This window comes from Physcomitrium patens, chromosome 4 (genome assembly GCF_059467195.1).
Source record: "Physcomitrium patens ecotype Gransden chromosome 4, ASM5946719v1, whole genome shotgun sequence".
NCBI classification, from domain to species: domain Eukaryota; kingdom Viridiplantae; phylum Streptophyta; class Bryopsida; order Funariales; family Funariaceae; genus Physcomitrium; species Physcomitrium patens.
In genome coordinates this window covers 10,777,506-10,793,763 of record NC_143413.1, presented here as the reverse complement: position 1 = coordinate 10,793,763, position 16,258 = coordinate 10,777,506, and the positions used below count along the sequence as shown (strand labels likewise).

The following is a 16,258-nucleotide window of genomic DNA, read 5'->3' as shown; positions in this document are numbered from 1 at the left end:
CAAAATAAATTTATAAATCTCTTTGTCTTGGAAATACATAATTTGAGTGATTTACAAACTTTGATCAGCTTATGCAATAATTAGACAAACTTATATTTTTTAGAATAACTATATTTGAAAGATAAGTTAAGATTTATAATTTTACCAAATAACTTAGCAAATCTTTCTTCTTTAATAGTACTTTATTTGTATAGTTTTTCAAGCTTGACAAACTTATGTAATGCATAGACAAACTTATTGGTTTTAGAAGAACCTCATATAGGTGGTTGCTTAGATTAAATTTGATTGCCAAATAAATTAGCAAAATTTTATTCTATAACAAGCTTTAATTTGGATAATTATTTAAATTTGATAGCCTTTCTAAATAAATTAGAAAAAATTACTACTTTTTAATTATTCTAAAGCTTGAGAAGCTTATCCAATAAATTGGTAAACTTATCTTTGATAGAAATACTATATCAAAGTTAATGCTTGAATTTAGCAACCTTTCCAAATAAATTATATTTTTTTTATTTATTAAAATAACTTATTTAAAATACTTTTTTATGTTTAATAAGCTTATAAATTAAATTGACAAACTTAAATTCTTTAAAACTAAAACATTAAGTGCTTGTTTAAACTAGACAAAGGAATTATTTATTCTTCTTTGAGAATACTTAAATAATTAGATTGTTTTAGCTTAACAAGCTATTCTAATAATTTGGTAAATATTTCTTCTCTAATTTAATTGGTCATTTTACTCAAAAATTATAAAATTATAAAATAAATTCCCAAATCTATTTTCTTTTATAGAACTAAAGCTCAGAAATGATTTTGGCTTAGAAAGCTTACAATAATGGATTTTTAATTTTTTATTATTTATTTTTTATGTTTTATTTTTTAAAATATTTTTATTATTTTAAATTTAATTTTGAAGAACTAGAAAATTAATTTTTTTTAAATTATTTTATAGAAATAAAATTTTATTATTATACTATTATAACTTTGATAAACTTGATGAATACATTTAGCAAATATTTATTTTTAAAATGATTTGATATATTAAATCGATTAAGCAAAAGATTCCTTTTTCAAAATTATTTTAAAAATAAGTTATTGTATTTCATAGATCTTTTTTTATACATTTCTTTAATTTGGAAACCTTGCCAAATAATATCTTATTATTTGAAATAATCTAATTTGATGATTATACTTTTCAAATAACTTCTTCTCTGATAAACTTTTATTTGATGATTTTACCAAAAACTTTTATTTTTTAAATAATGAGTAAAATATAAAGTACTATAATAATCAAGTTTGAGTATACTCTAAAATAATTTAAAATTAGGCAAATTTGTCGTAGAAACATTGTTATTTGAATTGAAGATTATACATATTCTTCTTATTATAAAAGATGTATTTTTATTTTATTTTAAATGATAATTGTTTTTAGCTAAAACAATAAAATAATCTTTTGGAAAATGACTTGATATATAATAATACCAAAATTTAATAATACCAAACTTTGATAATTTATCAAATAATTTTAGATATAATCTAAAATAACATTTATTTTGTAATGTTTCTTAAACTTGGAGACTTTGTTAAATAAGTTGAAATATCTTATTTAAAAAACTATCTTAGATTATTATATTTCTTAAATTTCACATGTTTTACATATATTTTGTTTTAAGAATGTTAGATTTTTTAAACAAAACTAAAATTTTGTATAATTCAAAAAACTTTATTTGATGCATTGTTTGTGCTTGATAATATTTCAAAACATTTTTTGATTCAATTTTTTTTCTTATTTACTATCATCTTAATTTTTTGTAGCTTAGTAATACAATTGTGAAAAAATAAAAATAAAATAAAATAAATCATTTTCTTTGAAATATTAAATTTATCATGTCTTTTGAATTTCATTATCTATATAGAATATTTTTATTTTTTTAATGTTTTTCTTGAAAAAAATCTTATATATTATTTATGTATATTAATTATTTATTATAAAAAAAAATTGGTTTTGTTAGTAGTAATTAGTAGTTATTAGTTTCAAGTCGAGCTTTATAACATCGTTAAATAAATAAAAACCAATATCATATACATGTTTTAAGTTTTTTAATATTAAAACTTAAAATCATTTTATATTTAATTGAAAAACTCACTTAGTAAGTTTTACTGTACGTAAAATTTTTAATCTAATAATATTGCCACATAAGTCAAAATTTATCACTTTGTTGATGTATTTACTTCTATCTTTAAATAAAATAAAATAAAATAAAATAAACTTAATTCTTACATTTATCTAATACTTAAGTATCTTTACTTAAAAAATATTAAATGACATGCATCAATTTATAATGCAGAATAGATAATAAGATTAAAGATGAAAGTTTTAAATACAATTAGTAGTATGTCTTAAATTATTCCTGTTATCTTAAGGTTTTTGTTTTATTATTTAAGATTGAAGATTGAAATTTAATAAAATAAAACAAGACATTATAAGACGAATTTATTTTATTAAAATAAAAATCTTGAATTGTAATGTTGATATTTAGTAACATGTTCTTTACAATTTCATGCTTATATATAAATATATATATATATATATATATATATATATATATATAGATATATATATATATATATATATATAGATATATGCATTTCAGCTTTTGAGTCAAGTAGTGGATTTTAATTAGAATTGAATTTTTACCAAGATAAAAAAAACATCATCTAAAGAAAACCAATTATTAGATTTTTTTTATCCTTTTTCTTTATTTATTTATTTATTTATTTATTATTTACTATTATTAATATATCTTATAATTTAGATATTGATTTTTTTTGTGATTTTGTGGTTTAATTTAATTTTTAGTTATATTTTTCTAACACCAATTCTTAAACTTGGATATTATTTTCCTCTTCAATATAAGTCAATCAATTATTCTTTACTTAAAGTCTTGCAATAAATCCTTATTTACTTTTAATAAAATTATTCTTTGCATAAATTGTCCAAAATTATGACTACTTTTTTATATGCTTCTTTAACTAACTATTATGTATAAATTTCTAATAATATATATATATATATGTATCTAACCATTTTAGACATTGGTTTTAAAAAAATATTAAAAACAAAAATACTACATCAATTAGGATAATTATTTCCAATGTTTAATAAGACTTTATTTTATAATGTTTCATCTTAAATGAATCTTTTCAATTGAGAAATCTTAATAAATACTTAGAAAACCAAAAAAATATTGTAACTTTACATTTTTTTTATCTTAATATTACTAGAATATTATTGTCAATAGATCCAATAATTAAGATGATTTAGTGGGATATACAAGGTAATAATCTATCATAGAAAAAACATAAAAAGAGCATTAATAAGAATTAAATAACTATAGAAGAAGAAAGAAGCAACTAATAGATGAGAATATAAAGAAGAAGAAGTGATATTGAAAAAAATATATAATATTCGTTAAAAAATATTATTATTCTAACCTTAGAAGGGAGTAAGTCTAAGCTTTGTAAGTAAGAATCCAATATTTTGTTCATGAATATTTAACTTCATGCATAAAATTTGAACAATTGTTGCTATAGCTTTGTTACTCTAAATTCAATAATTTTTAGTTTATTGTTAATCCAACTTCCTTGGCTTAAGCATCACAAAATTTTCTAGTTGTTCAATTTTATTAGCACAAAGAAATATTCCTCCAGAGTTGGGTGAATCGAATTATTACAGTAATGGACCATTGTTTACTTGAATTGTTGCAAAAAAATCATCCTAATTTTACATTTAATTATTCTTAGCTTGTTAAAAATCTTACTTTCTAATCCTTATACCTTAAAAAAACGTAATGACCTTTAATTAAAGACATTCAACTGGATGCAGTGCATAAGTATGATCCTTGTCTGTGAATAGTTCAAATTACTACGTTTGGGAAATCTCTACGTAGCAACTGGGAGTAATTCACAACCTAGAATCATCTCATCCCAAGCCCTCATTGGATATTTGAGGACATTCGAAGTTTTTAGATGTGTACAAAGCAAGTGGTGGAGAGTTTGGTTGATGTGACACAAGGTTGACGGAGCAGGTCTTGACGTCAAAATCCAAGGCAGCTGCAGTAAGTCATCTGTGTAATAAATGCTTCCATCATTTTGGCAACATACATTATCATCTCCACCGATTTCTGGAGGTATCAAGCACAGAGCCTGCATACTCAAAACGTGACCAATTTGATCTGCCATGGGCATTCAAGAGATAATCGTATCACTGAAAAAATTACCCTCGATGAAGATTTAACCACTCGTTACTACAGTGTGACGTCTCACTAACAATTTTTACGAGGGTTTTAAGATGCACACTGAAGTACTGGGAACTGTTAAAACAGGGAAGAACATGCTATTTCAATCGTAAACAACCAGAGGCCATTTGATGTAGAATTGAGTGCATCTGAAAATTGGTACAGATTTCAAAAAAAATCCACTTGAAAATATTAAAATTTTGTACATGCGAAGAGAAGGATTTATTTTCCAGAGGTTTGCTGAACATGAACAGTGAAATCGACCTTGATTTGAACCTAAGAATGATCTCTTGAGAGTGTCCAGGATCCGTGCAAAGTTGAAGGAACTTTCTCGGAAGGCAGCCAAGGTATAAATAGAGTAAAACTTCCGTATTCTACTCCTTGCCAAAATCGGTGCTGTAATGAGCACTTGATTCCAGCTTCTTTGCGTCCGTGAGCTTCCGAACAGCCTGAAAAAACCACATGGTGTGTAAAGATAGGTCAACAGACCACAGTAATATCATAGTTGAGCTGACAAGCTGTGAAAGCGATGTAGAAAAAAATCGAGGTCACCTAAAGTATCACAGGAATTTCAAAGCATACGATACTAATAGCTTTTTCTCTCCTGCTTCTAATTGCGAAACATTCTAGAAGTTTCTCAAGCTGGCATTGCTAAAAGTTGCTTCTGAAAGTCTGAACATCGTACCTACTCCCAAGCTCAAATACACACAAGCGACCTTGATGCACTAATATTTACTACAATACATTCATCAGGTAAAATCTTAAGCAGTCACGAGGTATTATACTTGCTCCAATAAGTTTTGATATAAATATACGTCGATCCTTATTGATTCATTCAAACTACCATATTAAAATGGACCAATCACCACACTCGGACTACTCCCACGAAGAAATCAGGGGTTTACCTTCATGAAATCCTCTTGAACAACATAGTCACGATCAGCTCGGATGGCGAACATGCCCGCTTCAGTACAGACATTTCGAAGATCAGCTCCGTTAAAGCCCTGGAATATATAAAAATCAGCCACAAAACATCATAAATTCCTCGCTGAAAAAGTGCAAAAGAAAAATACGGTTGTCAACCCCAAGAATAAAACCTGATCTTAGAACACTGTGCATCCAATTCGAACCTCGAAGGAAAAGAACATCAGTAACACAAGTCGCATAAAGCAGCACCGTACAACTCACTTCTATAAATACAGTTCCAGTCTATCATACCTCTTGTGATGGCACGCAGATTAAGGATAATGTTTACGAAAGCAGAAATACTGTACCTCGGCAAGTTTAACAATAGCCTCGTAATCAATCTCTCCATGCTTCGTAATACCAGATGCATGAATCTTCAAAATCTCTGTACGAGACTGTTCATTTGGTAGTGGAATTTCAATCTTTCGATCCAAACGACCAGGTCGTAGAAGAGCAGGGTCAAGAACATCTGGCCGGTTGGTTGCCATGATCATCTTTACCTATAATGACAAGATGTTGGCAACTATCAACGGTGTTTCCTCGAAATCTATGATCACTATTATGGCAACGTGGCATTGACAGAAATTTTTCCAGGTCTACTCCTCATTGGGACATCAAAGCAGTACTGGCGAAATTTAGCCAGGCACTGGCTGCCATGCACAAGATCCACGTGGGACATCTAGAAATTGCCAGAAAAGTGAAAGATATTGAAGTGGTTACCAGGGTGGATTCAAAAGTCTCCACGTACCTTGCCAAGCTGATCAAAACCATCAAGTTGATTCAATAACTCCATAAGGGTACGCTGGATTTCTCGATCTGCACTAGTACCCTCGCTAAAACGACGGCCTCCAATGGCATCAATCTCATCCATAAATATGATGCAAGGCTGCAAAGATAATGGTCCACAAAGTAGCCACCACAACAACAACGTTAGCAGTTTTGGAGGTTAATCAACAAAACAAAAGCGTAACTCCTGTAACCACTTTAATATGGAAGAACTGAACCAAGTGCAGATGAAAAGAGGTAGTACTTGATGGTCACGGGCGTAACTAAACATCTCCCTAATAAGTCTCGCACTTTCTCCAATGTACTTATCCACAATCGCACTAGAAACCACCTGCAAAGAAATTAAACCAATGTCTCAAATACAAACGAAAAGAGCAAACTGTTGAGACCGAGCCAATCACAATCCAGCACACATTACATCGGCGGCATCTTAGTCGATGCAAATGCAAATGTTCACAAAAACAAAAACATGAAACCCTTTCATAGCTTCATAAAGATTTCCAGAGTTGCATCAGACTGCATATTAACAGTAAGGTCAAACAAATTCAGATGAAAGACTGCCCAAAACAGGTTTGAATGAGTCCAATTAATGAACCCAGGACCTCGTACTTTTAAGAAATTAGCATCAATATTGCTAGCAATTGCTCGCGCCAGAAGGGTTTTGCCAGTTCCAGGGGGGCCATACAACAATACACCCTGTAAGAGGAAACATATTATTATCAGCATAATGACCATCCAATTACGCATTCAGTAAATAAAACCTACAAGATCTTAAAGTACACAAGGTTGGACAAGGACAAATAATTGGAAATGTTGATTTTGATCTACCCATGGATAAAAGTTCAGAAACCTAATCATCTCTTGTACATGTTGAGATGGGTTGAAAGAAATTCGGCCGAAGTTTGGAGAAGTTGGTGGCCTTCAGCAATTGGACATTCAGAGAGGCATGGAAATAAGGGTAGGACGTAACGTCACAAAAGATGCATGTCACTGGCAGTTGCTAAATCAAAATCAGCGAGGTAGTAAAACACAGGCCAATAGGTACCTTTGGAGGCTTAATGCCAACTCGAAGGAAGAGCTCAGGGTTCATAAGCGGCAACTCAATTGACTCACGAAGTTCTCGAATTTGGTCACTTAGTCCTCCAACAGCTGAGTAGCTAATATTACCAGGGTCCTCGTGAAGCATGTTGTACACTACGGGATCAACCTAACCGCACGAATCAAGCGCACAAATGCACAAAACGAAAAATCAGCGGAGAAGATATTTGGAAATTTTACCAACGACTCACAAACATATAAGATCCTAATAGATCAAAATCCTACAACACAAATTTCTTTATAAAGAGAGAAAGTAGTGCAGGACGAAAGGTCCCAAAAATCCGTAGTACTACAATATCGGAATCAAACAGCGCTTAATGATCTATAAAATTGTGCCGGCACATTTCGGATTCTAAAATTCACTCTGGACTAAAAATACTCTCGATACTCACCTCTCTGGGAAGTGCTCGCATGATCGTGAGAGTGGTCATATCTAGTGCCACTCGAGTACCAGCCACCAACTTTTCTTTGTCGACCTTGTTGCGGCATCCGACCACATATCGTGGACCACTGCTGGCCTTAACAATCACTGGCCAATCTCCCAGAAAACGAAACAATCGACCAACGTTACTCTCACACTACCAATTCCATAAAACCACAACTCTAATTTCGCAACACAACCAACCAAATGTCGTATGTGACAAGCTCTAAAGAAGAAAACAAGGATATACCTCCCAGCCTCATAATTGTGATAAACCAGAAATGTTGGTTCGGGACCAACAGCGACGCAAAAGGAAGCTGTCACTTACATCGTTCAGAATCAAGCTGTCTCAACACTTCCCCGATGATTTGACCCACGCTCTGCAGAGCCTTCAGGTCATCCTCCGTCTTATCGAACTCCCTCCTTGCAGCCTTGACATTATCTCGCACTGTGAAACCTCCACGAGCTCATCATTAACACCCCATCCCACTCTAATCACCCAAACCCTAGCATGCGCCAGTCCCAGACAATGAAACTACAAATCAGTTCCAAAGAGAATCGGCCGATCAGAAAGGCTTACAACTCCTTAGCCTCGAATCAATCTCCTTGTGCTGCAGAAGCTTGCGCCTGTATTCAACGCGCACCGCTTCGGGATCCGCCATGGCGGACAGACAAGCGCAATTGAATCAATCTGAAGCACAGTGTCAACAGCCTTTGACATGAATGAGGAAGGGCACAGAGGAGGAGGACGAGAAGGACGACGAGGCAAGACGATGTTTAGCTGTGACGAAACAATGGTTGCGAGAAATTAGGGTTACGATCAACGTCGAAGCTCCTCGACGCATCGACACACGCAATTGGCAAAAGCCTCCTCCGTGACGACGACGCCGACGACGACGCAGGTAAGTCTGGGCATGGAGTCATGCCCGACGAATGTTGTGCTGCCTTACTTTCATTCATTTCTCATCCAGTTCTCATGGTGTAATTCCTGTGTTTACCTTTGCAGAATTTAAATTTCCTATTTTTAATCAAGTCAATTTAAAATAAATCTCCTAATTTCAAATTTAAAAATGTGGATTTCAATTATATTTTTTATTAATTCTGATTTCAATATCTAATTTTTCCAATAGTTTTACACCAGAAAACAAGTAATAATGTTTGTTCATAAAATATGAAATGTTTTTTTTAAATATATTGTTGCAAAATGTATGTCATATGTTAATATAAAATTCCAAAAATTATTTCATATATATATATATATATGAAATAAATATACATATAAATTCCACGAATGTAATTTTTAATCTTAATGATGTTATCAAAAATCTATTAGAATATTTTGATAATGGCATTAAAACTTATGTCTTATTTCTGATTCCTTTAGAAAAAATCCCCTAATTTTTCTTTCTTCTAATGGCTTAAGTGACAAGACACTAGAAGTTTGGACATCAAATCTTTGACTTTATAAGTAGTTTGTATGGAAACAAATTTTAGTTTTATTTTTATTTAAACTTAAATTTTAACTTCACCAATTTGACTTAAATTTTTTTTCTTCCCAAAGAATAAATAGTTTTGTATCTTACCTTAATCCTTATACTTATTAAATTTTTATCTATCCAATTTATACATCTTAATCTAGAAACATAAAACTTATTTTACCTTATGGAAATTCATATTTTTTACGAATTTACTTATTATATTTAGAATATATATATATAACTAAATTTTATAACTATATAACTATATATAACTATATAACTATATAATATAACTATATTTTAACTAAAATTATAAATTATATATATTTATAATTTTAGTTAAAAACACATGAGGAAAAAAAATATCTTATTATACATTTTTGCCAACACACAGACATGCCAACACACAGACATTACAAAAAATCTATTTCAAAATGTACCACACAATGCTATCTCTGTTTTTATTACAAAGTTATGTAAAAAAATAAAAGATCTTAACATCTCAACGCAAAACTATCCCAAAGTGACAAGCAGCTAAATGTCATAAAGAGAACCTGAAACATATAAACCATATATACAAACAAAACACTTGATGTCATGAAGCACACATCAAGTTTTACAACACAACCTGCTACAATCATTGTTCCTTTTCTCAATATAAATTGTTTCAAAAATAGTTAATTTCTTAGCCAACATCAAAGTCTGTTTCCCGCTAACCCAAACACACTTGTTACACATACACACACATTTTAACATATATATATATATATGTATATAAATACAGAGAGAGAGAGAGAGAGAGAGAGAGAGAGATATACACAGAGAGAAAGAGATACACAGAGAGAGAGAGATATACACACACTTTTGACACACATACATATGTAAATATGTATACACAGAGAGAGAGAGAGATGTACACAGGCACAGGGGAGATGGAGCAAGCGTGGTGGTGCAGAGTACGAGTACCGGAGCGGGAACCCTTTGTGAGTCGGGTCAAAGCGCCGCGATTTTCAACTTCGCAGTCACTCAGTTTGACACCGGCTCCATTGATCCAGCGATTCTTCACGTACAGTGTGCAACTCTCGAATGACCCAGTCGATCCTTGATCTTCGTCGTGGTCTCTTATCATTTCTGCATCCATCGGGCCTGCTGCGCTGATCGCTGCTCAGAAAATGCGGTGCCCAGGATTTTCTGCCTCAAATAATTCTCGGGGCTCTGCCCTCCAGGCCGTCATTGTGGTTGGCGATCTCTTGGACTTCCCTCAGTAATGCCTGCAGTTGCGCTGGCGCCGTTTGCATATGCTCCCCTCTAAAAGCTCCGCACTCTGCGCTGTAGGTTGCGGATGAGCGAGAAAGGGATGAGTGATTTTGCGGCTCCTAGATTGGTTCATGGAGGGCAGTGCATGAGCTGTGAGAGCTGCGAGTAGAGGAGATTGGATTTCGAGATTCGGGTTGGGATGGTGCTTGCAAGATGGAAATTCATGCGCTGGTGTCGGTGACTTCCGTGGTCGTCGTCCTCGGGGTGTCGTAACTTTTCCTGCGGTCGTCCATGAGCAGGAAACTGAATTTTCGGCCCATTCCAAAGAGGGCGGATGCCTATCATTTGGCACCTGCCTCTAATTGAAGACAAGGAAGCAACTTTTGCGAGGATATGCCAGTAGAATGATCCTCCAACAATGATGTGAGTTGGTAACAAGCCCAAGCTTCTCATCAGTGCCGCGGGTATGACCGAGCAAGTGCTGAAGCATAACTACCAGGCTTTCGCATCTCGCCCATTCATGACTGCGGAAAAGACGCTGGAGATAGACTTCAAGAGCATAGTGTTGGCCCCGTTCGGAAACTACTACAAGCGCCTCCGTCGCATTTATACTGCGGAGCTTCTCTCTCTCAAGCGTGTGGCTCTGTCACATGTTTAACACAGTTTTATAAAACCGATCTATTATTCAAAATATACATCCGGAAGGATCCTCTTCAGTCCTTACAGTTAAAAGAAATGATTTGTTTCTTCGCTTTGATCCTAAGTGAATCCATCTTTCTCGTTGCAAGTGGCGTGCACATTGTGCAACTCTCTATGTTAGAGTAGCACTCCGAAAGTAATGTTCCAATTATTTTTTGTTCGACTATTGGAGATTTTAATTGAGATTTGACGGAGCTTGATTCTATCTTAGCAGAAGTAGGAAGTGCTTTTTAAATTTGTAAGTCATCTCTTCTCCCCCTCTCCTAGTAAATACAATGCTTGCAGGTACCGAGGCAGCATAAAGTAAAACACATGGTGAATAAGGTGCTGTCGGAAATGCAAGCTACTGGGTGTGAGAACATGATATCCATTTTGCAAGAGTTGGGCATAGATAAATTAGAGAGGATGATCTTCGTCTAGTCACATATGGTCGCCTCAGAGCCTCTCACTAGGGAGGAGATGGTGACCTTGAAGACCTTGGTAAAGGAGGTTGTCAACCTAGCCAGTGTAGTCTGCGTAGGCGATTTCTACCCCTGCTCAACATTTACGACTTCATGGGCTATAAGAAAAAAAATGCACTACCTGTCGGCAAAGATGAACCTCGTTGCGCAGGTATTGATTTAGAAAAATCAAATCCAGCAAAGGACCTGGCGCCGACGGGGATAACTCAATATGATGGACATCCTCTTGTCTCAGTAAGGAGAAAATGAGCTTCCTCCCAACGCCATGGCTGTCGTTATCTTCGTGAGTCAATCAGTATCCAGATCTGATCTTAATCACAAATAGAAGGCTCTTGAATTGTGCAAAACATGAAGGCTCTTGACTATTTTTGAAGGATTTCATCATTATCGGCAGCGACACAACCTCTGTCTCCATCAAGATGGCAATCGGAGAGCTTCTCCATCACTCTCATTTTACGAGGCGCGCTCAGGAGGAGATCCATATTTTGGGCAATGACTCGCTCATCGAAGAACAAGATAATAACATGCTCTTCGTGCAAGATGTGGCGAAGGAGCGCTTCCGGCTCCATCCCGCCTCGCCTCTGTGCATCTCCAAATTCAACCTGGAATAAAACGAATTCGTGGGTTATGATATCCCTGCCAATTCCACTGTGATGCTGAACTCGTGGACCATTGGCCGCGACTCCGGACTCCCAAGAATTCAATCCTGTCAGGTTCCTCAACAAAGACATCAAAATGATGGGGCCTGATTTCCAGCTCATTCTTGTCTCAGTTGAACGGCGCCAGTGCTCAGGGACAGGAATGATCATGGAGGTCGTAGAGGTCGTGGACGCCAGCCTTCTCCGTGGATTTGAGTGGCGATGTTACAACCATAAGCCGAAGGAGTTTGACATGAGCGAGAAGCCAGGGCCCGTGAGGCCGAGATCAACCGATGTTGCCATCACACAAGTCCCTCGAATTCACGTCCATGTGTATTATAGATACAAGAATAGTGTTCAATGCGGGCACCCCATTCCGCTCAGAACTGGTTCTCAAGGTAGTTTCTCAGGTCCCTGCATCACCATGCTGCCAACTGCAGCAAGTACTTCTCCAAACTCCAGACTCCACCGATTCTCTTGACTACTCCTAGTCACGTAAACATGAATGAAAGCGTGGCGGCCTTCGAGGAAATTAATGCGGATTCCTTCACACAAATTGCGCCACCACTGATGGTACTTCAACGATGCCTCGCGAGCGGTTCCGGTGATGATTCGATGCGCCGCCTCCGCACTTTATGTAAACCTTGCTCAGAAGCTATCGAGATTCCATCATCTGGTGCTGGATCGGCATCGTACTAACGGCTCTGAAGGTAATTGTGGGATGCGGTGCACTTGCTTCTGACGATGCTGTCTAGAATATTCAGGCAACGTCAGATGAAATAGAATAATGCTGAAATTGGGTGATACGTTTATCACAATCTGAGAATAAGTGTATTTAGATCACAAGTTTTTCTTGCAAAATTCAACTGCACATGATAAGAGAAATTTACAGGTCCATGAAAACACTTTTAATTTGAAATTTTGATTTGAAAATGTATGATTTAAATAGTATTGAAGAAGAAAAAAAGAATATTAGTTTGTAAAGTCGTAAAGTTGAGATGTTTTAATTGATCACAAGAATTAAAATATTTTTTTAAGTTAGTTAACGTAGCGTTTATATTTGTCCATTATAACATCTTCATTTCTTGATTTGTTGAAGGAGTGCGTATCTTAGTTGCACAGGTAAAGTTCACCAAGAAAGGGCAAAAACTTCATGCACAAGCCAGGGGCCATTTTATAGCAAAAATGTTTATACCAATATACACCCAAGCTTTGGGGCCGTACACTGCAAAAGAGAAAGAAGAAAAAAGGTAAAGTGGTCAATCATGCTATTCTGTCGATGGCTAGTTGCCCTCAACTACAAGATAAAATTTTGTACTTCGGTCCAGCAAAGGTGAATTCGCCAATGAATGGCTCAGCATCTGTTCCACAAGCCTGCAACAGCTGCACATGATAAGGCAGAGAAATCAGGGACGCCGTAAATAAAAAAATGGACTGATCTCAGTGCTCAGAGAAATTCGGAATTAGTAGAGGAACAAAAGGAACAGAGCAATTCACTATTACCGTTTGTGTGGGCAGAGCAGACAAAGCGTCAACACTGAAGACTTGTGATCCAAAAAGAATGCTTGGCGCAAGGTGGTGAGCATGCGATGGCTCATACGTAGTGTCAAAATTGATCATGCTGTGGTACTTGAATTGAGATTCGCTCTGAAGCGGAAGTGCATCCTCGTTTTATACAATTTGGGGTTCGATCTGTGTCATCAGACAATAATGCTTACTGCGTCAAGAACTCACTGACCAACACCGGCGATGGGGGTGGTCGTAAGACCGAGTCCTATTGGTCGCTCCACCTCCCAGCACAGCTTGGGACCCTTGGTCAAAGTCGGGGAGTGAGCCTCCAACTTGTCGAGTAACTCACTTGCGGTCGGGGCGGACACTACTATGCTCCGGGATGAGCTGTCGAAGAATTCCTCTTCCATTTGCTTGTCGAAAAATGTGAGCAATGTGTCATAAAAGCCGTCCACGTTGAGAAGTCCCACCTGCATAGATAAATGCAGAAAGCCAGATTTTATTGCAACATCTCCTCCTCCCATCAAGCCTAACCTAAAATTAAACGCTGCATGGTGGAACAGATTGAAGAGACGAGAAAAGGACTGTACCGGCTTTTTGTGAATGCCGAGCTGATTCCAGGTTATGACCTCCACAAGTTCTTCCAAAGTGCCGTAACCACCTGCAAATCGAGACGATCATCGGGTCTCTCAATCATCTTTTTCATCAAGGCAGAATTCGTAGCTCTAATAACAACTTCAACAATTCACAAGAACGTGTATTGTGTTACGCAAAATACCAGGAAGCGCAATGAAAGCATCCGCTTGACGAGCCATCTCAGCCTTTCTTGAGTGCATGTCTGGCACCGCTATCAGCTCCCCCACTGTGCTTCCAGTAAGTTCTTTTCCAATCAATGCCTTTGGAATAACGCTGGTTTCACACGAACGCACAGTATTCGACGATCAGCTATCAAAGCTAGAGGACCCAGAATCCACAAGAGAACACAATCAACGAAAATACACTTTTCCTAACTACTCGTCAACCGACAATTTGACGAAGTTCACAGCCACCTCCGTAACAAAAATTACGTCGGCATTGCGGCAGGTTTGGGTGTAATTAATACCTTACGACCAAAAGACCACACTTTCAAAAACTTGTGATCACGAAGCGGCATCAGTTGGACACGATTAACATGATCGGCCAAGTTTCAGGGGCATGCACTTACCCACATACTTTGCCGCCTCCAGCTTCGACTGTCTGTGCCACTTGACCCATCAGCCCAATACTACCTCCACCATACACCAAATCGATGTTCCGGATCACCTACCCAATCAAATTTGGAGTATGACAGTCAAGAAAAAAGATACACCTAGAATTACATCATCCTTGAACTCACAACCAACACACATCACGATGCCCTCCTCCGAGGAAAGAGTCCAATGGAACTTACAAGAAATCACAGAAGCTGAAGAAACATCACCAAATAACGGGACATCCCAACGAGGCGAAACACAGCTCAACACACCAACGAACCGATACTGAATGGACCACACCAATCTCAAATCAGAGACCAGCATACCAATTCGCGGCCGAGGTTGAGAGCCTCGTTACTAAACACACCCTTCTTGCCGCTGCTACTCCCACAGAAAACGCAGATCTTCTTGAAGCGCTTCGAGGGTAACATCATTTTCTCCGCGTAAGGAAGAGTCGCAGGCACCGTGCTCTTCTCCTCCTGAATAGCACCCATGATTCTACGATTCCAAGAAACCCAACGGCAAATCGCAACAGCAACCTCAAAGATCCACCCCGAAGCGGTTCCTTCAAAGGCGATCGGAGATTGCCACCCACCGACGCTGGAATTCAAAAGAAACAATGCCGCTTGGTGTGTATCCTGTGAAACGCCGAACTCTGTGACTCAATTGTGCAACCAAATGCGGGTCGGTTGTGTGGGTAATTGCGAATACGATAAACCTGAGCTCGTCTTCAACCTGCACAGGGTTCACAGCTAAAGAGCGGGATCGACAATCTGGGGAGGAAAAGGAAGCTCAGGGTTGGTCTCGCCGCAGGCATTACTGTCATATATACAACACTGGCCCATGCCGGCACGGGCGACCAATGGACGCATTGGCCTTGGGACCTGCGCCACCGTCCATTGGTCGCCCGTGCCGGAGGTGGTCGTTCATCTCGCGTGAAGGCTGATGAGCTGGGAGGACGTGGGCGACCAGCGAAAAGGGACGTGGCGCAGGTCCCAAGGCCATTCAGCTACTGTCGTAATATGGTTCGTATTGGGCTCTAATCTCGTTTTAGGAGACGCTAATTATATGTGTGGCGTGGGTATGTATATAGAATGGCAAATTAAGAGCTCCTCAATGGCCCCTCCTCTACTTTTTAATAATAACTGAGGATTTGGCTTTGTAATAGGGAAATATTATTGTAAGGATGAGGAGGCAAAGTGATGAGAATAAAACATGAATAAAACCTTTTAACAACATAGAATAAATTATTTCAAAAATAGAAGTTAAACATGGTAATCATAATTTGATGAGACCAAGTGTTTCAACTTAGTTTAAGAGAGTTTTCATCCAACCTAATATGGATAATTGAAAATTATACATTCTCAAAAGAAAATAACGATTGTTCAATTTTTTTAAGATTTGTGTTTGTCAAA

The 16,258-nt window shown here is 36.5% G+C and overlaps 2 protein-coding genes across 2 annotated transcripts; both read right to left on the bottom strand.

Annotated features, from left to right (window-relative positions):
• Positions 1–4,464: 4,464 nt before the first annotated feature.
• On the bottom strand, positions 4,465–8,434 carry LOC112280827 (26S proteasome regulatory subunit S10B homolog B). The gene is made up of 10 exons (XM_024516699.3): positions 8,150–8,434; positions 7,898–8,017; positions 7,541–7,677; positions 7,096–7,257; positions 6,660–6,746; positions 6,295–6,381; positions 6,013–6,150; positions 5,573–5,764; positions 5,204–5,302; positions 4,465–4,747 (listed from the first exon to the last, which is right to left on the bottom strand). The coding sequence occupies exons 1-10, from the start codon at positions 8,229–8,231 to the stop codon at positions 4,673–4,675; spliced, it is 1,179 nt and encodes a 392-aa protein (XP_024372467.1). The 5' UTR covers positions 8,232–8,434; the 3' UTR covers positions 4,465–4,672.
• A 4,822-nt stretch (positions 8,435–13,256) lies between these two features.
• LOC112280895 (cytokinin riboside 5'-monophosphate phosphoribohydrolase LOG4) lies at positions 13,257–15,628 on the bottom strand. Its single transcript, XM_024516811.3, has 6 exons — positions 15,170–15,628; positions 14,816–14,913; positions 14,390–14,520; positions 14,202–14,272; positions 13,606–14,081; positions 13,257–13,485 (listed from the first exon to the last, which is right to left on the bottom strand). Exons 1-5 carry the CDS (start codon positions 15,335–15,337, stop codon positions 13,833–13,835), a joined length of 717 nt encoding a protein of 238 aa, XP_024372579.1. The 5' UTR covers positions 15,338–15,628; the 3' UTR covers positions 13,257–13,485; positions 13,606–13,832.
• Positions 15,629–16,258: the final 630 nt, after the last annotated feature.